The sequence below is a fragment of the Cyanistes caeruleus genome, chromosome 1 (assembly GCF_971803275.1).
Source record: "Cyanistes caeruleus chromosome 1, bCyaCae1.hap1.1, whole genome shotgun sequence".
Classification (NCBI taxonomy): domain Eukaryota; kingdom Metazoa; phylum Chordata; class Aves; order Passeriformes; family Paridae; genus Cyanistes; species Cyanistes caeruleus.
This window is the reverse complement of record NC_141701.1, coordinates 132,571,396-132,592,284: the sequence shown is the minus strand read 5'-3', so window position 1 is coordinate 132,592,284 and position 20,889 is coordinate 132,571,396. Positions and strand designations below refer to the sequence as shown.

The 20,889-nt window shown below is 38.0% G+C and overlaps 1 protein-coding gene across 3 annotated transcripts in view; it reads right to left on the bottom strand.

Moving 5' to 3' along the window:
• Positions 1 to 18,311, bottom strand: part of STAM (signal transducing adaptor molecule) — a 44,699-nt gene extending 26,388 nt beyond the window's left edge. The window contains exons 1-4 of one of the 3 annotated variants that reach the window (XR_015278559.1): positions 18,129 to 18,308; positions 7,011 to 7,095; positions 485 to 560; positions 305 to 400 (exon numbers count right to left, since the gene is read on the bottom strand). Coding sequence is in view for 2 of the 3 variants with exons in the window: in XM_086859724.1 (XP_086715850.1) it covers positions 305 to 400; positions 485 to 560; positions 7,011 to 7,095; positions 18,129 to 18,168 (297 nt within the window). In the remaining variant the exon portion in view is untranslated. Of the gene's footprint in view, positions 1 to 304; positions 401 to 484; positions 561 to 7,010; positions 7,096 to 17,709; positions 17,939 to 18,128 lie in introns of those variants that run through there. The other 2 variants (XM_086859724.1, XM_023920254.2) reach the window with 2 other exon arrangements.
• Between the last annotated feature and the right edge of the window lie 2,578 nt (positions 18,312 to 20,889).

The following is a 20,889-nucleotide window of genomic DNA, read 5'->3' as shown; positions in this document are numbered from 1 at the left end:
AAATAAAGTAAAATAAGAATACATAGAAGCCCTATTTTATCTCCATTTCATCATATTTGTATTTAATGTGAAAATACAGTAGCTTATTTATAATTTAACACATCACACCTCCCCCAAACTATGTTAACTAGTATGAAGTGGCATTCAGAAAGTTCTGAGAGCCACAGTCTTTACAGTAATCTTCTCTCCTTGCATTCCTCCACCTTTCCAGTCATCTAAAAGTAGATTTCACTCCTCTTTCAAATTACCCCAATTCTCTGACTTCACTTACAGGTGAAACATATAAATCAATGCAATACATTACCTTATTCAACACATTGCTTACTTCACTGGCAAAATCTCTTGAACAGACTTCTAAATGAAAGATTTTGCCACAGTTTGATACACATGCTCCTAGAAGCTAATGAAAAAAAGATTAAAACTTAGAGATCTTTTGCAATATAACTTTTCATGAAGAAAATTAACTATATTAAAAAGAACCTACTGTTAACGCTTGCATAGCGACATGCGGATCTTTATGGTTCACTCTCTTCATAATAGAGCGAAGGCAGTCTTTAGGCCTAAAAAACACAAGACAGCTTTAAAAATATGTAATGGAATGAACATTTCCTATTGCACACATGACAATGCTGACAACCTTAACAGACAGCAAGATCTCCTGAACAGCATGAGTAAATTATTTAGTATCTTATAATTTAAAACAACATTTAAAAATAAATTAAACACCATAAACAGTTGTAGCCATTTCTATCTGTAGGATCTGTAGCTCTCTTACATATCAAAACCTCTCAGTAATTTATATTACCTCTTGTACTTAGAGTGAATTACTGTAAATACTCCAGAAATGGATAAACTCCCTTACAATTAGGGAACTGGAATTCTCTGTAGTCCATGCACCCACTCCATATTTCACATATATATGTAAGAACATTTCCTTACATACTGATTTACCAACACCCTCTTGCTACTTTTATTTTGAATTACCACCATGTTCCACAGAGTCTCTTTTAATCTACAGAACAACATTTTTAAAAAAGACATATAATGAACCAATAATTTCTAAGAAAACCTGTTAGACAATCTACATCAAAGTTTCTAAACAATTAAATACAGAACTCAAATCTTACCTATGTTGTGGTAGATAGAAATAACATGAAAAGCAACTTCAACAAAGAATTTGAAAGGGGCTTTCAGAAAGTTTAGCATATTAAAATCTATGTGAATCTGATACTTTGTTCCATCTATAAAGTAGTGGAAAGCTGATGCAGGCTGAGTTAGGAATTATCATGGGCATACAATCATTATCTGTTGAATAGCCCTGAAAAGATAACCCTGGAAGAGGGTAAGAAGAGAAAAAAAGGTAAATCTAACCTACGAGATTTACACATTTATGGCATTTACACATTTATAGTATGGTTGTCTTTGGGAACAAAAGTATTTTTCTGTTGAACTGATATCCAAAAACTAACATGAAACTCAGGTATAAGTTACACCAGTCCTTGGCTATACTATATTTGTCAGTGTCTACATTTTACAGAAATGTCCACCTCATATTTAGTGGCACTAATTATAGAAAGTGCTGTCATGGAGCACAAGTACATATCATTTAGTGTATACCTTCATATACCAATTATTACAGATGAAGGCTTTAAGGCAAGTACTACCTTTTGTCTATTAATAATCTATGACTTCTCATATGTTCACTTTAATTGGGAAAGAATACAGGCTAAAATTGTTTAAAATAACTGCTTTCTTTAACCATTAATTTGTGAGTAGGATTACTAATGCGATATGATTGCAAGCTCAAAAAAGTGCTTGCGCATTGTAAAGCCAGTACTTATAAAGGCAGAGTGCAGAATCAAGAGCTTAGGAGTTGGATCTTTAGCCTATGATTTTTAAGGACTCCAAAGTCTTATTAAAAGTAATAAGAAAGCCTCAAAGTCAAATGACCATGTCTCAAGCACAATCTACTTGTTTATATTTTTACCAGAAATTATCAATATTTGAGTGTTAAATATTTTTAAATACTCAAATGTTTAAAATAAGAACTCTTTTGACTATGTGTAGATAAAGAAAATAATCCAGGCATACCAATCTTTAGGCACACAGAGTAAGGAAACCAATTCTAGACAGGCCTGTAATTTTTATTTTTACTTCTAACTAATTCATTATACAATTTAGTGTGTAAATTATGAGTACAACACAGAAACCAGAGAGAAGCATGAACTCTGTGAGTGTAGAATTCTATCTACTTATTAGGCATCTCTCTAAACCACACTATACAAATATTCGGCCATGGTTCCACTCCAATGATGCCATGATCAGATTTTCAGAGGTGCCACAATAAGTAATAATAACAAATAAGTAGGGTGAAAATATGGTGAGATACAATAGAAGCTATGTATAGTATGTGGCATCATATGGCATCAAACACCAACACATACAGAAAATGGTCACAGTGAATTTCAGGTTTAGTTTTAGAAAGTAGAAAAAAATTCTGATTGTATTTTATTTAACAAGGCCGTAATTAGCAGCATTTGCAATCTAAAAATACTACTCTGGACCGAATATTTCAGATATACCCAGGAATTTATTGTTCATTTACAGTCTAAGGTAACTCTGTGGGACTCAGCTGTCCTCCTTGCTCCTTCAGAAACAGGCTCGCCATAAAGCTTCCTGGTCAGCCTGCTAGATATAGACTGCAATTCCAATGTAAAATGCTACCAAGATTGTGTAATTTGAGGGGAAAAAAACTGAGGACACATCAGAAGACTGTCAAGAAAGCAATTTTGCTGTTCTCTCTTGCATGAACAGGCACAAAAACAACCAAAGAAGAAACAGCTAACCAGAACACTGACTTGCTGAGGCCGTGATTAATCCTTAAGGAATCAAGACAAAGTTAGGCAAGCAGTAATACGGACAAACCATTTCTCAATGACAATTTTCTAATACCCACCCCCAACATAGAGTGCTGCAATGAACATTTCTATTTTCTCAACACTTGGTGTAGTCTCTCAGCCACTGACTTCATTTTTTTTTTTCAGCCATTATTTTTTTTAATTAAGTAAATTTTCAGGAAGAAACCTGAAGTTGTGATAGTGTCAATGTAGACTGATTTGTCTCATTAAATAAACAGTAAAACTGCCTCAAAACCAAATGCAAACATGATTAGAGTTAAGAACTGGCTAGCACTAAAATGACTGAAGAAGGGGGGGGGGGCATCTTTGCTAAAATATACCATACCTGTCCTTTAATTTTTCCTTTTACTCTGTTTAATGAAGCATTCAAATTTTATAATGTGATTTTATTCTGAGATGATAAACTATAGATTCAGTGTTGTAGGCATTTTCATTGCAGAAAAGCAACGCTATGCAAAAATCTATACCTTTCCTGCAGTGAGATTTAAAATGCCAGTCAAATATACAGTCATAGAATACCCTGAGTTGTAAGGGACCCCCAGAGATCATTGAAGCCCAGCTCCTGGCCCTGCAGAGCCTCAAGAAGCACACCATGTGATTAAAGTTTTTAAAATAAACAAGTTTTCAAAAATGCTGTACAAAACCAGGAGACAGGAAAGATTGCCACTATCAGTACCACCTTTGTTTAAATCATGTTTCTGTATTGAAAAGGCAACTTGCTCACTGAGCTAATATTGGCAAAAAACAGGATGCAAACAATGTGATGTGCAACTGCTGAGCTGTATGAGTTCCTAAAGGAAATTCAGAGATTTAAAAAATGCGTTGTCTCATCAGTAGACAAATTTTAGTTCATCTAAGAACGTGAAATGCAAAATGTGCAGAAAGTGTTAATTCTATACTACACAGAGCAGTATTTCATATAGACTATTGTAAACAAGTCATATTGTTTAAAATACTGACATATTTTCTGTCTTTCCTGTGTTTTCTATCAAAATTCTCGTAAGAGCTCTAATTTTGAAATTCACAGATAACAGAGAAAGTGGTCAAAGAGAGGGATTCAGTGGAATTCTAGCTTGCTAAAAATCTGGTTTAGTTGTTTGGATTAAAGGAAGAAAGATAACATTTTCAGCAATTTGTAATTCTCAGTATGGAAAGTATTACAACAAAAAAATAACAGTAGCAATTATGTTACAGAACTGTAACTAATTTATCTTATGAGAAAATGCAACACCTTTGCAGCATAACAGGTTTCCAACAATTAATCTGGATACAACAAATTGGTAGAAAATGTAATATACCAGAAGTGCTACTTAATGAATAAGTGTTTTTCTAGGCTGCTGTGGCTTCAGGTGTCCACAACTGGAATGCTGCAGGATGCAATGGAGCTCACAGACTGGTACAAAGAAAATCCACAAAAGAGAGATTTCGTAATCTAAAGTTCTGCCAAGAACAGTAACAAACAGCTTGTATTAGAGCAGAATTGGTTAAAATATTAAAGCAAATCCCAGTTAAGAAGACTTTCATCCTTGTCAGAGGAATTTAAGAGAGAATTTCAAACAGCTAAGTGTATCTCATTCAAAGTTCTTAATGGGAAACATTGTCTTGCTTTACCTTGCTACTGCATGACATAATCAACCAAAAACAAAGAAAACCAACTCTCAGCAAGTTTTAACAGAATCTCGATTTAAGCAACAAGTCAGCTGGCAGCCTACTACAAGCAGGATAAATATTACTAAGTTTAAAGTCCCACTGTTTTATAAAAAAGTTTTATTAAGAAGATTAAAATAAAATCACACAAAAGAAAAAGACCAAAACCAACACAAACTAACTTCACAAATCTTAACAGGAATTTAGCTGCACACTACCAGATCTCTAGCTTTGTCTGTATTTCTGTCTCTTGCAGCTACACACATTGAAGCATTGTTCAGGCTATGTCGCTGTGAGACTAAAATTCACCTGTAGGTGAAAAGGCTTTCAGTAACTAAATAGAATACTGAAACATTCAATAAAATAGTTACTGCTACAAACTCAGCATTAATGTGCTCAAGGAATAGAAATGCAGTTTTACATATAAAGATCAATATGAAACATTATGAACAACTTGTCAGCTGTTATCTTAACTGCAGTTGTACACAACAGCACAGAAGTCTCAATATGCTGTGCTATTTTTAAGTACTCCTCCAGAGACCATTGCTAATCCCAAGGAATAAGCTTATTTGCAAACCTGTCCTTTGGAACAAAAGGCCCAGGTGGGACTTTGCTGTCTGGCATCTCACACTGTTTCTGGCAGTTTTACAAGGGAATCCAAGTCATTCTCAGAAAAACCTTTCACAGCATCACTGGCAAAACTTTCTCGTCGAGTCTGTTCCTTACCTGAATTGTTACAAGGAATGCTTCAAGAAGGTGTATTTAAAACATTTCCAAATCCGAACAGTACACTGACTAAAAGCACTGAAATTATGTCTTAAAGCTGTATTTTTTAAATGCTAGCTCAGATTATACTTGATCTTTTCTTGTCCAAAAAGTAAATTCCCGTATAAATTCTACAAAAGAGCTCAGTAAATATTTAATAATGGAAACATTAGCAGCCCATATTAAGATGTGTTTAATTTAGTATCTTCAAAATGTATATTTATCAAAGCCCTGATGACAGGGAATAGCGTCTGAAAACAAAGGGAAGAAACACAAAGCCTTATTATTTTCTGTGACGGCAAGAACAATGGAGGGCACCAGATGCTTTATACCTTGGTTTTAGCAAATTTTTGACATACAATTGAAGCCCTCATAGTCTCCTTATCACACAACTGGTGAAATACAGGCTGGATAAAGATGGGTGGAACACTGGTCTCCTAGGCTCAGAGTTGTCACCTTTAGTGCAAATTCCAGCTAGCAGGCAGTATCCTTCAGGGATTTCTGCTGGGACTAACAGTGCTGTCAGTAACTTACTGACCAAAGCAAGTTGAAGGGGAACAATCAATATACTGAAGGGCTAATGCTCAGAGGGACCAAGACAGGCTGGAGAAATAGGCAGACTGGAAGTTCAACAGGAACAAGGGTAAGGTATTGCATTTAAAATGAGGTCAGGAGTTGACCACATGAAAAGTAGGAAATGATCTATCTGCATGTCCTATTGGGTGAAAGGTGTCAGCAGTGCAGCCTGGCAGCAAAGACAACCAACCACACCCTGGCTCAAACTACTGGTCAGCACAATCAACAAGGTCAGGAAAGTGACCCTTTCCCTCCATTCTGCACTTGTAAGATTGCATCTGGAACACTTTGTGCAGTTTGGGGCTCCCCAGTGAAAGAAGGCTATTTACACGTTGCTCTTAGTCCAATGGATAGCTGCCAGCATGGTCAGGGAGGGTCACATACAAGGAAAGATGGGTGGGAGAGGTGTTTGCAGCTTTGAGAAGGGCAGACAAAAAGTGGACCTTAGTGCTTTCAACAACAAATTAATCAGAGTATAGGCAGAAGATGCAGTCAGATTATTTCTTAGAGCTGCACAGTCATAGGACAAGATGCAACAATCAAATTACAACAGGCAAAATTGTAATCAGATTGTAGGATTATTTTTTTATTTCCTTACTTAGTAAGTAGAAGTAGTTAAAAACTGAAACATGTTGCCCACAGAAGTTGTGGAACCTTTGACCTTGGAGGCATTCAAGATTCGACACGGTCCTGAGCAACCTGATCTAATTAGACCTGTTTGAAGCTGAGGGGGGTGGACTGGATGACCTCTGGAGGTCACTTCCAACTCAGATTATGATTCTGTAAGAAAAATGCCTCATGAAACCTCCTGGGTTTACAGCAATACTGCTAAAACAAAACCATTTATTTAATCTGTTACATTGGTGAAAAGCTGCTGTACACAAGTCCTAATTTTAACAGATCAGCCAGTATCTCCAAAGAAAGGATTGCAAAATATTTCAGCTGAAACCCCATACATTTTCCTTTTACTTGTAATCAATTTAAGTTAAATTCAGGTGTTGGAGAAGTTTATAAAAGATAAAAAATTTATTCCTCTCACCTGGGTATGAGACTGAAATAACAGAATTAAAAATGTTTGGGGAAGAAATTCCTAAAGTCACTTACCCTGTACGTGACTGTCCAACTTTATCACAGATGTCTAAGATGAGGCCCCAGTCCTCTGCAGTGTTCATCTCGCTGGTTGCTTTCTCTGATAAATAAAGTATAAGTAAATCAAAATACAAATAAAAAAAAAATTAAATTGTCAGAAAAGCTGTTGAAATATTACCTCTTTCTATATTGCTAAATGTATGACAAATTCCTAAAATTCATATATTAAAAATATTGTATCTAATTATGTTTAATTTTCTAATGCTCACTGGTGACCATTAATTTTAATTAATGAGCAAACATGTTTTGGGGTTGTTTTACCACATAATAAAGATGCACCCAGAACATGACACAAGTAGTGTAGCTACCAACAGTTTATTTTTCCATTTGAAACTATAAAGTTTAATAGGAGATGAATACCCAAAGCATGAGTTCACTGTTTGCAGAGTCAGATACAACTGAATTTATAACCTTCCCAGACACCAAAGTGCTGCGTCTTGCATTTCCTTTCATATATTACATCTCAAGAAGAAAGACTTAAAAAGTCATCATAATCTCTAAACTTTTATGTTCCCATTCTTATTTCAGCCTTGGATGATATATTTCACTATTTATTTTTAGCTATAAAGACTGGTAAATCAAAGTTAACCTCAAAGAAGTCATTGGGACTCTTCCTTCCAAATTTTTTAGTAGAACAAGAGCCCATGGCGAAGACTAAAGAAATAGAGGAGATAATGAAGAAATAGATTCAATGTCAGAAATAGAAATAGACTCTCTCCCCATATCTCCTCCAGAAATCCTTAGTTACACTAAGGATAACAATAAATAAAAGCATTAAAGGAAACTGAACCTTACACTTCAGCTCAATAGATTATCGAAATACTGATAGATCAGATCAGGACTGGAGAGCATAAAGCAATGCACAAGCATTTTCAATAAGTAACCAAACAGGAGAATGGGCACAGAATAATATAGAAATTTTGTTTCCCATCCCCACTGCATCAAATGTTTACAGCTTAATCTACAAAACACAAAGAATGCCTCAGTGACAAGTACCATCCTTCAGAGAATGTCTTGGACTACATAGTTTTATGAAAGCAACCAAAGATTTTGTATAAAAACTTCTCTGCCAGGATAGAGTCATTATCTAGATTAGCACTGGAAAAATTGCAAAGCAAAAGACAAAGCAAAACATTGATACTCCAAAAATTACAATGATTATTCATATCAAATTTGATGGTTTTTTCTTAAGAATGAGTTTTGATATCCTACAAATTGACATAGGTTACAGTTAATTAGTTTCTTCATTCAGAACAAGAAAAGCAAAACTATGGCTATGTGCTCCCAAAGTATTTCTAAGGAAAAATTCAGCACTGACATATACAAGTGAAATGACAACACATCAGCTGTTTTGCCTGATGCAAGAAAAAGAGCAAAACAGTACAGGAAATCCTAAATAGAAGTTAGTTACAATCCTGTATGTTCTCTCAGATAAAGTAAAAGGGTACTGCCTCCTCTCTCTAAACCCTATCAGAAAATTTGTTTGATTAAAAAAAGCAGTCATAATCAACAGAAATATCAAAAATTATGTGTAGACACCATGTTAACATCTAACACTAAGCTATGCCAGCTGATCAATCAATCAATCAATCAATCACTTCATTTTCCTTTCAGTCTGCTCTTATCCCAGCTCATGCTTATGACTATCATAGAAATTTGTGATTTTCAGGTAAGACACTTGAATTTAATGCCTTGCATGAACCATCACAGGCCAAGGCAGTCTTCTGAAACTGCAGGCTATGCACACAGCAGCTGTTCTGCTGCCAAAGAGTCTCAGCTCTGCAGCACCACTACTGCTTTTTTGAAACACAGAGCCTGAGTTGCCTACACTGCATTCCCCAAACTGAAAGCAGCTGATAAGTCTGACAGTCCAGAGACACACAAAACAGACTGCATGGGAGGCAGTTTACTTCCAGGACTCCACTGTTTCAGTTCATTGCAGTTCTACTGGAGCTCCAGCTCCAGTCAAAGTGTGCCTGCACAGTTCTCTCCAAAGCCTTAAGTTCCTGCTGGGCTCCGAGCTCACACATGGAGCCCATGAACCCAGACTGGTCACTCATGCCTAATGCTGGACTTCAGTCTGCACATCCTTCTGCAGGGAGATGAGCAATCCAATGGAAGTGAAACCTTGGTCTTTTCCATTGTTCTACATAACAGACAACTGTCTGTATTTTTGACAACAATTGATCCTTCTTTCCTCACAATGTCAGCAAAGAGAAGTGTCATGGCAATTGCTTATGTCTTCTACAAACAAAGGAGTAAGCTAATGCACATAATATTTTAATATAACAGCAAACTGTACCTTTATGCTAATTTAAATGCTGGCTAAAACCACAAGTAAGATAGAGATTGATAAAATCCTTGATCCACATTAAACACATCGATCACAGCATTTATTTTAATTCCCAATGGGAACACATTGCAAATTTATCCATGAGTACAACTACAAGTTTCCTGCTGTGGCCATGTTCATTCTTAGCAGTCAAAGTTAGTTCTATATAAAAAGTCCATTTGCTTGCAGTGCCTTCCCCCTTTTCTGTCAGGGTATTTCCTCCACCAACAAACACTAGACAGTTTCTTACTAAATTTCAGCCTGAAACCAAGTTTCATGGTATACTTTCAGTCTTCTGTATTAACAATCATCCAATAATTCCATTGGATAATAAAATTAATGCTAAGACATGAGAAAAAAATTGCTTCTAGCTTTTTACTCAAATTTTGTCTCAAACAAGTAGAGTTAAGAGATTACTGAGAATGTTAGCAGCACACTGTCTGAGCTGACTGTCCACAAAAAAAGGCCTCTACCTCTGTCAGAGCACTAGCAAATTACTATTGCCTTTCACCACTCTGGGAACCGGAGCAACAAAGACGCTTTGACAAAATTCCTATGTTGCATCAGTGTTTTGTAGAAAAAATTATTACTTAAATCTACTTCAGTTAAATTACTTACACTATTATCATTAAAAATCCACCAGTACTCTCTCTTCTAAAATGAGATACACATTCACAGGCAAAAAGAAAATTTTATGTGCACTTGATAGTTGCCTACCCTGCCTAACAGCTGGCATCTTCCCAGCCTTCAGGTACAGTTGATATGACTGGCAGATTCTGTGTTAATACTAGAATGGACTCTTATAGGGGAGGAAAAATCAGACATTTGTGCTTAAAGTCTTAGGTTTGCACGGCACACAGAGGATACCTAAAGATGAAATGTTCTTTATTTTCCATCCCTGATCAAAAATAATTCTACCACAAAACATTAATATTTAGTTCAGACCCTATCCCTCTACTTCACCATTATTTCAAAATCTTACTCAATTTAGTGAATGCCCAGCCAGGATCAGATAACAATTCAAGCTTGACAAAAACAACTTTAAAAGACAACACTGGCACCTTCATGAAGTCAGCATACTTCAAAACTTATTAATGCTATGCCAAACCCAAGGAAACAGGACTGCATCATAGCTCTCTTCCATGAAGCTGTATCACTCAAATTCAAGGCATTGTTTTCTGAGCACAAGCAAGGCCTGTAAGTGAACATAGTAATTTTAAACAGCTCAAGACTGTATGATCTTATGTTGCGTAAGGTTAATTTGTAGTAATTAATTGTTATTAATCTTAATTACTATTAATAGTGGTTAGTAAAATAGTAGTTTCAAATTTTTTAAACTGACTTTTTTCCTTGGGTTTTTTTTTTCATTACACATCTTTACCTCTCACCTTTATTTTTTCAGGAGTTATTTAATATTATTTTCTTACCAGTAATTCCATAAAGTCAGACACACAAACTGGTAAGTACCATAATCTCAGGTAAAACAGTACTTGGATCTATGGGTTCTTTGGTCAAAAACAGCAATGATCAGGCACAATATACTACCTTTCTAAATTTGTTTAGTTTCTAAAACAAACACAAAAGAGACAAGACCAATTGATCATTTTTTGGCCAGTTTGCAAGGCACAGAGCTTGGAATCACTAGGCCTATCTTCTCATACTTCTGCATTCGGAACACTAGCCATTTGGGCCCATATTGGGCCAGACCAATTCCATCTTGTCCAACACTCACTCTCTAAAATATCTCTTATACCTAAAACAAACACCTAGGAAAACATAAAAGAGAACAAGGTAAGCATTAATTGTACTTTGCTACCAACATACCTTTCAGTGACCAGTGATTTGCAGCTTCATAACTCCTGAGTCAGAATTGGTGCTCCAACCACACAAACATTGTCATAAATCTCACATATAACAACTAAAGTATTCTGAAGAAAATGCATCTCCTATGACAGAAATTTCAGCTGTGTTTGTATCTTGAGCTCACCAATGATTTGTAGAATATAATGTCCTTCAAATAAAGCACCTAGATGCTGAAATTATTCTTCCAAACATATATTGTATCTTGTTTTAAGTAAACCTCTGAATAAAATTTATACAACACTGAATAGCATCTGGCTTTTCAGGAAAATATAATTTTTCATTACAAATGCCATAGACTCTCACTGAAATACTATACCTAAAACACAGAAGACAGCATTACACCTATTGAATGAGAAGGCAAAAAATATATGAGTTTAATTACTTATACTTTGGTTGAAAGTACACAGGCTTTTGCACAGGCTATTTTGGGACACCTAAATCAACCTGCCTCTCCTTGTGCTGTAAAGTTCATTAAGTGTGCTGAGGCTCCATCTCACTGTAATTTACAAACCTAAGTGCTTGGAGCATTGATAAAATTCTGTTTGCTTCTCTGGTTTTGTGCATTATTTATAAGTTATAAACAATGAAAAAATATTTGCACTGTTATTCTATTTGAAGTTCCCTATTATATACAAAACACAATTGAAGTTGATCATTTTAGGTCAGAAGAAAAAAAACCAAAACCCTTTCCTCAGTAGAAAAATGAAAAATTTCCTAAAATTCATACCTCTCCTAAAAGAAATCTATCATCAGATTTACAAAGTACTATTAGATGGAAGAAAGGTAGTTCATGCTGAAAAAAATCCATTGCTAGATTTAGTGGTTGATGCCTTAGGTGCTGGGAAAAGGAATATAAATATTGCTGCAGATTTTCCATGGAAATATGTGCTAGTCACTTGATTTCTCTGCCTTAGTTCTGCATCTTAATAATAGCATTTTACTGCCTTATTAGAAATTTGCAAGAGTAAATACTCTCAGCACTGTTCAGACACTGCAGTGAACCACATGATGCATTTCTTACGGCAGAAAACTTAGACATCATTTTCAGAGGGAGGTCTAGGCAGGCTTGAGCTTCCCAAGCTTTAGTTTTTGCTATAGTTCATTTTGACAGAAAAATTCCAGTCTTAGGACTGAGCTATTTTTCAGCAATGAAGTCTCAAAGATGTTAAAACTAGCAGAATTTCAAATATAGAAAACAAATCTAGATCAAAACACCCTCAAAACCAACACTTAAATTGTACGTTATTTGAAGTAGTTAAAGAAACATCAGTAAAATCTGTCAGAAAATTCTACCAATCTAAGGTTTTTAACCATCCTACTTATTATTTGCTCTTACTCTATTCATGGATGCAACATTATTCTCACAGTTGGACATCATTAAAATGAAACACTGAAGTTGCAACTTCAATTACAAAGAAAAGAATGGCTACACAAAGTTTTCAAAAGAACAGCTAAAGAAAGTCTTCAACTCACAGACTCATTACAACCACTTTCTAGCATGACAGAAAAATCCTCAAGAATCTGTTGTGTCATTGTAAATAACACAGATTTAATGAAAAATTCAACACTCCCTTCAGCCTTCTCTTCTGCTCAAAGTTTTGTTTTCTTCACAGGGCTAAATAAACAATTTCCCCTTCTCTCTCAAATTGCAAACACTAAAATCCAAAGCAACGTAGTTTAAATAGCCCTTAAAGACTGAAAGTGACAGCAAATTTTTCTTTCTTTTTGCAGGCACTTGCTGGGAAATTTGGATTACATACCATTCCACATCACTGAAGTTAAATGCAATTAAATTTTATTCTTTTTGTCCGTCAAATAAAAAGAACAAATACACTTGTTGGTCCATTCTACAAAAACCACCACTTGAATATTAACCACTTTGCATTTCACTAACATGCTCAGAACTGCTCAAGAAGAATATGTCCAACCAGATCTCATTTAGACAAGTTTGAAAATAACCTCTAACAGGCAACAACACCATAGAGAGAAACTTGAATTCCATGTACCATTAACTTTGATACAGCTATTAACCAATTTCTGCAGTTTAACTGTACATTCACAGTGCTCCCAAGTCTTGCTGGATGCAATGTAGGTGTCCCATGACAGCACTGCAGCTGATCCAAGGCAAGGCAAGCAGGGGTGACTGAGGTCACCTCAGCTCATTCCTTCAAAAAACTATGTAGTATCTCACCATGCATGATGTGGCCCAGCCAAAACGAACACCACTCAGCTGAACTGAATGAACTGAGCAGAATGAAGACAAAAGGATTCACAACCTTGAAAGGCTGAAATCGTAAGACAAGCTGAGCCAAAATAATTTAGATGTTTAGATCTCTCATGCCAACCCTAACAAATCTGCAGAACTCAAACTACCTTTCACCCAGAAATATTACAACACAACAGGAAGGTGAGCACATTAGAGATACATGAGAAGGATGAATAGTCCATAAACAAGGTGCATCACAGGCATGTCATACGAACAAATGGTGCCAGGATGCACTTGCAGAACCCCACAAGCCACGCCACAGTAGAAGTATTTCAGAAGGGAGATCGGCAAGAAACTTATCTTTCCACATGAGGTATACAGTGTTATTTTTATCAGTTGGAAGAACAGATTTTACATGTTGAAGATCTACTTTGATTCTTCTAAATTTTGGTATTATAATGTATGCTGTCACAGCTGAAAGGAAGAGAAGCACTTAAGTGACAGTTCTTCCCTGGGAGGAAAGAAAGAATTACCAGAAAAGTACAGTCTTTGACTATTGAACATACTATGTTGACTTCAAAGTGCCCAGCTGAACTCAGAGACTGGTAATTGATAGTGAAAAAGCTTTTTTTGTTGGCTGATATATGTATATATATTCATATATACATATAGCTGGGGTATTCCACCCAGTCTTATCCTATCAGTATTGCCATTTTTCACTGAGACCCTAAAACCAAAGGCATCTTTAAATAAGAATTTCTTGTTTTTCATAAATATTTATAATTGACTGAAAAGGAGGGTGGCTATAGCTCCTTTTTACATATTTTCTACTCAGTCTTCCCATTAACTCACAGTTAATGTCCTTTTTAAAACAAAGCTGAGAAAAACAATAAGCCAACTCAGTCAAAAAAGGACCAGTCTCATGACAAGCTGAACCAATCCTTGGAATTCATCTTCCTTTGCAGCCAGATGTTAACTCAAAGTCTGCAGTCTCCATAATGATCTGGGGTCAGGAAACTCATCCGTGACAATTTTCCCTTCTTTTGACAAAACTGGCCTAACACAGAAAGTCCAGCTCAGAGAGACACGTAATTGGATGTTCTGAAGATGTTGACTAAGCAAGGGGATAAATCTAAAGAACAGTGAATTTAAATTGCAAGAGAATTTTATTTCAAGAAATTGCACCATGGGAATCATGTTCAAACCATTTCTTACATTCTAATAGCATCAATCTATAGGTTATAAACACATTATTTAATATCTGAAGAGTTATTAGCATATAATTATCAACAACTGATAGAATTTATAAAATATTGGGAAAATGACTGCAAGCCACATCAAGTTCTACCTTACTAAAACACCTGCTTAATTTCCTATTACTGTAAATGGCAAGCCTGAATTTCTTCCCAATGCTATACTGCCTCAAACCATCACAGTAAGAACCAGAATAACATCCAGAGAAAATGCAAAGACCTTCATCCTTTACTGTGTGCAAGGGAAGAAAAAACCACAAACAATCCAAATCCCCCATGTTTTTTAAACATCTTCTTTTAATATCATGTGTGATTTTTATGACAACTTATACCAGAACCTGAGTTACAGATTTTATTCTTGATATAATATTTAAATTACTTATTTACTGCTTTAGCAGTAAGTTCTTCATCAAACCTAGCCTAAGCATGCTACATTATTATTTAGCCTGCCATGACATATTAGTAGTCATATATAGTATTAGTCTTTTGGTTCTTAAGGCACATTTCACCATTATTTTACCTGAGTCAAAACTGCAGAAAAATCTGCATTTCTCAGGAACAACTCCCTGGGAATGATTTTATGATTAAGATTGAGAAATACAGCAGAAACAGACAACCTATGAACCTAAAAAGAACACTGTTAATTCTAACCCCTTAAATGGAAGATTAGAGTTTCTTAATTATACTTTCCACAGTGCCCAGTGCATTGAAGATATTTTTTTCTTTTTTTTTAAATTCCATTATTATGTTCCTTACTTGGGCACACCGTCAAAGGTTCCCTGACTTGATAGTGAAAACTTGTGTCACCACTGATTAGCATCCCTTCCTGTTGAAATATTCCTAAATATGGTAAAAAGAAACTTCAGAAACTGAGAAGTATTTGGGCTTCATCCAGAGATTTGGACTCTTGAGGATGACAATGGTTAACTTCCTCAAATCTCTGGGCATTCTTTAATATTATCAATTTAACAGCAGTCTCAAATAACATTCTTTTGCCAACTGCACCTAAAAAACCCAGGTGTACAAAAGGTGACACTAAATGGTAACCTATTATGGATGACCAGGTTCCACTGCAGCAGCATGCTAACGGGACTAGCCAAATTCCGCTAACTGGCCAGACAAACTGAAAAATTTGTCCTGATTGCAAGACATACTTATGCTCCCAAAACAATGGAAAAAATTTAATTCCAGATATATTCTCTGCAATCCATAATCTTAAATGGTTCCAAAATAATTTCCAACTAGTCCACAGTACTAATCAGCCATCCAGTAGATAAGAAAGCACAGCTATCACAACAATACTATCAACAACACCAATGTCCAAATTCAGATGAAATTAAGAATAGCTGGTGACTGCCTTTCTGCTTCAGGAACCTGATTTTCAAAAGAAAACTTTCTTGCTGGATAAGAACAAAAGCAGAGCACTTAACTTTCACTCAGAGAAAACAAATGAAAAATAGCACTATGGCTTGACAACTTTTGGAAGTTTCCTAAGAACATGAGAGCTTCCTCTACAGCTGATGCTAGCTTATGAAGCCTGCCAAAAAATTAATCCAGATAATAGCGCATTCCCAAGGGGCCCCAGAGAAGAAGAGCCCAGGGACGCTTTCCGGGAGCCTTCATCATTCCCATCTCCCTGGCACAAATCCAGTTAAGTGATGGATAAAGGCAGCAGGTTCCTGAAAGTAGGCTGTCACTAACTAAACAGCCTGCTGCTCTTTCAGTGTCCCTCAGGACACCATGAAAGGGGCCAAAAGAAAAAGGCTGTTTACCAGTGAAAATTAGCCCATTGTCCACTTGAAAATTATTTACTGGTGATCATATTAGGCAAGCACAGTAGGTAAGGCATTGACACCCTCTGCACCTAGAAAAGAGCAAATGAACCACCGAAGTAACTGATGAGTGCAACTGCCCTGCCTTGAGACTTGCAGTGCTGAGGAGCACATCCAGTGAACTGAGCTCTAGAGAGATCCCTTCAAACGGTCTGAGCTTCCCTGCCAGCCAGAGGCACTAGGAAGGAAAAAAGTGAACACCTGCCAGAACCTGAGCCTATCACTTTTTAATCTTATTAGTTCAAATCATTCTCTAATAGTCCATGGAAACCTGGCAAGCCGTACAATCTCTTCCTCACTTTCAGCTCTCAAATTACACTAGAAGATAGCAGAACAACTAATAAGAATTATTTACTACTTTCCAAAATAAGTAAGGCAAGATTGCTACCAACAAAATCATTAATTGAAGTGCAGTCTGGAGCTTAAAAGTGTTAACAGCTCAAAATGAGATCAAACTATATCTTGTTTTGATGCAACAGACTAAGAATTTCCGATAGCATACGTATAGAATTTTTGTTTTAATTACAGAATTTATGTCTCAGTACTTTTTTTATGCACTAATCCTTTCTCCTAAAAAGATACATACTTTTCCAACAGTTTTGTCTTAGTCTTTTTTTGAAAAAGACTTTGAGCTGGAATAATTAATTTGGAGCCTAAACGACTAATGTTTTGATAAACATTTACAAACAATGTATCTGTAGCTGAAAGTTACAGCTAGTTTAACACCATACAAGAAATTAGGTTCAAGAGACTTATACAATGTTACACTGCTGTAAGAAAATAACCGCGGGGAAGGGGTATACTTAAGCACCTATGAGGAAAAGGTCCCTTTATGTTACGGGATTTCCCAGACAAAGCTTTTACGGCTCAAAGTAAAAGAAATGTCAGCAGCAGGTGGAAAACAAACCATATTACACAATCTCAAATAAGACACACAAAAATAATTATTAACTGTCTATATGTTATTTTATCTTCAGTTTCAACACTTCAGCATTAAGCAAAATTTTTGTCCAGTAAAAGCCGGATTCCTCCTCTCCATCTAGTCCGGCCTTGGAACAAGCAAGGTGTGGATAACACCTGAGCTCAACACGTCAAGCTTTACTTGGTAGGAAAAGAGAAAGCTCCCATAGGAATCCCCTTCAAAGAACTAAATACAAAACGCTTTTACCATTTTCTCATGCCTGTCTGTGAAGCAACTGTAGATGGTGCTTTTTACTGTTCATCCTTTCAAAAACACTCCAGCGCGGACCTTTCTCACTACTTGTTTTGCTGTGCTGCAGTGATACCCGTGCTGAGCAGGCCAGCTCGTCCCCCACGAGCATCCCGGCGCTCGCCCCCGCGGCCCGCAAGGCCAGAAGGGCCCGCAGGGGCCCCGGCGCTGTCACCGGCCAGCCCCCGCCGGGACGCGGGCCCGGCTCGGCCCGCCCGCCGCCGCTGCTGCTGCTACCGCTTCCCGGCGCCTGCGAGCCCAGCGCAGGGCCGGGACAGCGGGCCGATCGCCCTCGGGGGCCGGAGCGAGAGCGGGTCGGAGGGCCGGCCACCCGCGGGGTTACCTCGGGAAGAGGCCGGGCCGCAGGAGCCACTCACCCACATCCTGGTCGAAGGGGTTGGTGGCGAAAAGCGGCATCGCGGGGCGGGGGGCGCGGGGCGGCCGCCCCTCCCGGCAGCGCGGCGGCAGCGACGGCGAGAGAGAGCAGCCCTCGGCCCGGCGGCGGCTCCTCCTCCCGGCCCGGGCAGCTCCGCCACCGCCTCCTCCCAGCGCCGGCACCGCCCCCCGCGCAGCACGCCGGGAACCGGGCCGGACCCGCCGCCCGGCCTGCCGCGGGGCCGCGGCCGGGCCTGCCCCCTCACACGGGCACCTTGGAGCCGGCACGGCTACCCTAGGCGGAGGTTTATATTGTTTGGTTACGTGGAGCTCGTTCGTCCTCCCTGCTCGGGAGGCGAGACGGTTTTGTGCCCAGACACCTTTGCTTCCTACGGAAGATCTTTGGAGCTTCCCTATACGTTTGGGTAACCGAATATTTTCATTGGTAATGCCATGGTGCTTGTGACATGGGTTAGCCCGACGGCAAAGTGCAGGCTGGTGGTTATGCCAGCATCCCAAACAGCATCGCACGGGGGCACGGTCACATCCCATAGAGAGCAGTAGCTATCAGCTGGTCACAGGGCCTGGAATATCCCGTGGCCTCTGGTTGCCTATCTTGATGCTCCACTTTGTAAGCTTATCTTGCTGGCTTCAGTGGGGTGTGTCGCACGTTAACAATATGACTCATAGGATAAGACACGTTCTGCCTATTCCTGCTGTCACATAAAACTCAAGCATTATTTTTAAGGCCTTTTAGTACTGTTCAATTACTCTGCACCAGCTGGATTGCAAATTAAGTAAAATTAGGCTTATACACTTGGGGAAAGAGTCAGACACAGAGCAATAGGGGCGTATCACAGGCGTGCAAAAAAGAAATGAAAAAGGTGCTTGTTTGCAGGGCAGAAACACTAGATGCAATCAATAGTACTAACCATGCTCAATAATGAATGTGATTGAATGCATTAGGCAGACTTCTGACACATCAGATGAAAACTGCACACCAAGCCTCTTCACAAGGATTTACAGTCACTAGGCACTTTGTTATTTTACTACGATTTTTTTTCTCAGACCTCTAGTTCTGCTTCTTATCCACAGTAACTCTTTTCAGCAGCTAATGCAGGTCAGCATTGATCTACTATGTAGAACTGATTACTTGTAAGGAATTGCATGTTTCCTTTGGATTCTACCTCAGTACAATGACTAGATATTCTCAGAGGATGCTTTGCCTCCTCCCCATTCATTATCCCTTATTATGTTCACAAAAGACATATGGTAGATATTCTCTGAGCCTGTTTTATCCCCTCCTTTTTCATCCCTTCTTTCTCTGGTGGGTTCAAAATGAATCGTGGGACTCCTTTCGAAACAAGCAGAGCTTTTATTCAGCAGTTCTGCAGGAAGAACCAACACAACATATGTGGGGAACTGGGGATTTAGATTTCCTTCTGTCTAAAAGCATTCCAACCCAACTTTCCTTCCCAATACCCTACTCAACATTTTGAAAAATGGTAGTCTATACCAGCAAGCATCCTGAGGCTCTGTAATCATGCATGTGTAATCATATTTTGATTCTGTAATGATTTTCTTTATTGCAGACACAGTGTGAAGTCCTTCCAAAACTCCATATGATATTGTATCTCCCTCTTTTCCCTGCCTCATGCCTCTAGCATTTTTCCATGGCACAGCAATGGTTGGTAGAGCACTCTTCCAGGAAGTGTGGGGTTTGCCCTTTCAGACATAAATGGCTATAGAAACCAGCTTTTCCACCTCATATGTGAGTAGTATAATGAATATGCTACTAAAAACAGGTGTGCTAATCTATATGCTATTAATAAATAGGTGTGAACTACATCTTTACTGCATGTAGTTCAAAGTGCTTGTATTTCCTACTGCTGCCTAAGTTAGCTATCTAGAAGTAAGGCGTATAGTTCAAAGGTGGAGTCTCAAATTGCATCTAATTTTGGGGTATCTACAGTTGAAAGAGAATGTAGCAGCACTGTGCTGTGCCCACAACTATGTGCTGCCACCACATTTCTTGTATTAGATTTGGAATTTGATCCATTTAATTTGTTGCTGCACAATCAGCTATTCCAGTTGAAAACTACCTCACTGCAGAGAAGCTCCCTGTTGGATCGTGTCACACCTCTGACTCACCTTGGAATTAGATCAGGCATGTGAAGAGGTGGGAAGGATGGCAGTGGGACAGTACTTCAGCACTCTTGGTCAGGAAAAACAGGCATGTCCAGGGGATTATTCATCTGTTCTATTTTGGACCTCATTCTGAAGATGGCCTCTGCAGCAGTGACTCAGTTGATTTCACAGATTAGGCTATCTGTCCAACAGTTCTCTGACCTAGGGCTTTTCTCTAGACAGCCTTATAGCAAGTTTTAAGTAGGGTGTTGTTTTTTTTTTAAATATGTGTTACTTTTGTCTGAAGTAAGCAATCTCAGATGACTCATGCAAACCTATCTTTTTTCTTTGCACACTTCTCTTTTCATATAGTACTATTGTTCAGATACAGCTAAGAGGTGATAGAATGGCTTGGGTTAGAATTGACCTCAGAGGTAATTTAGTTCCAGTCCCCCTGCCATGGGTACGGACACTTTCCACTATACCAGGTTGCTCAGATCCCAGTTCAATCTGGCCTTGAACCACTGCCAGGTTTGGGGCATCCAGAACTTCTTTGGGCAACATGTTCCAGAGCCTCACCACCTGACAGTAAAGAATTTCCTCCTGATATCTCAACTAAATCTACCCTCTTTCAGT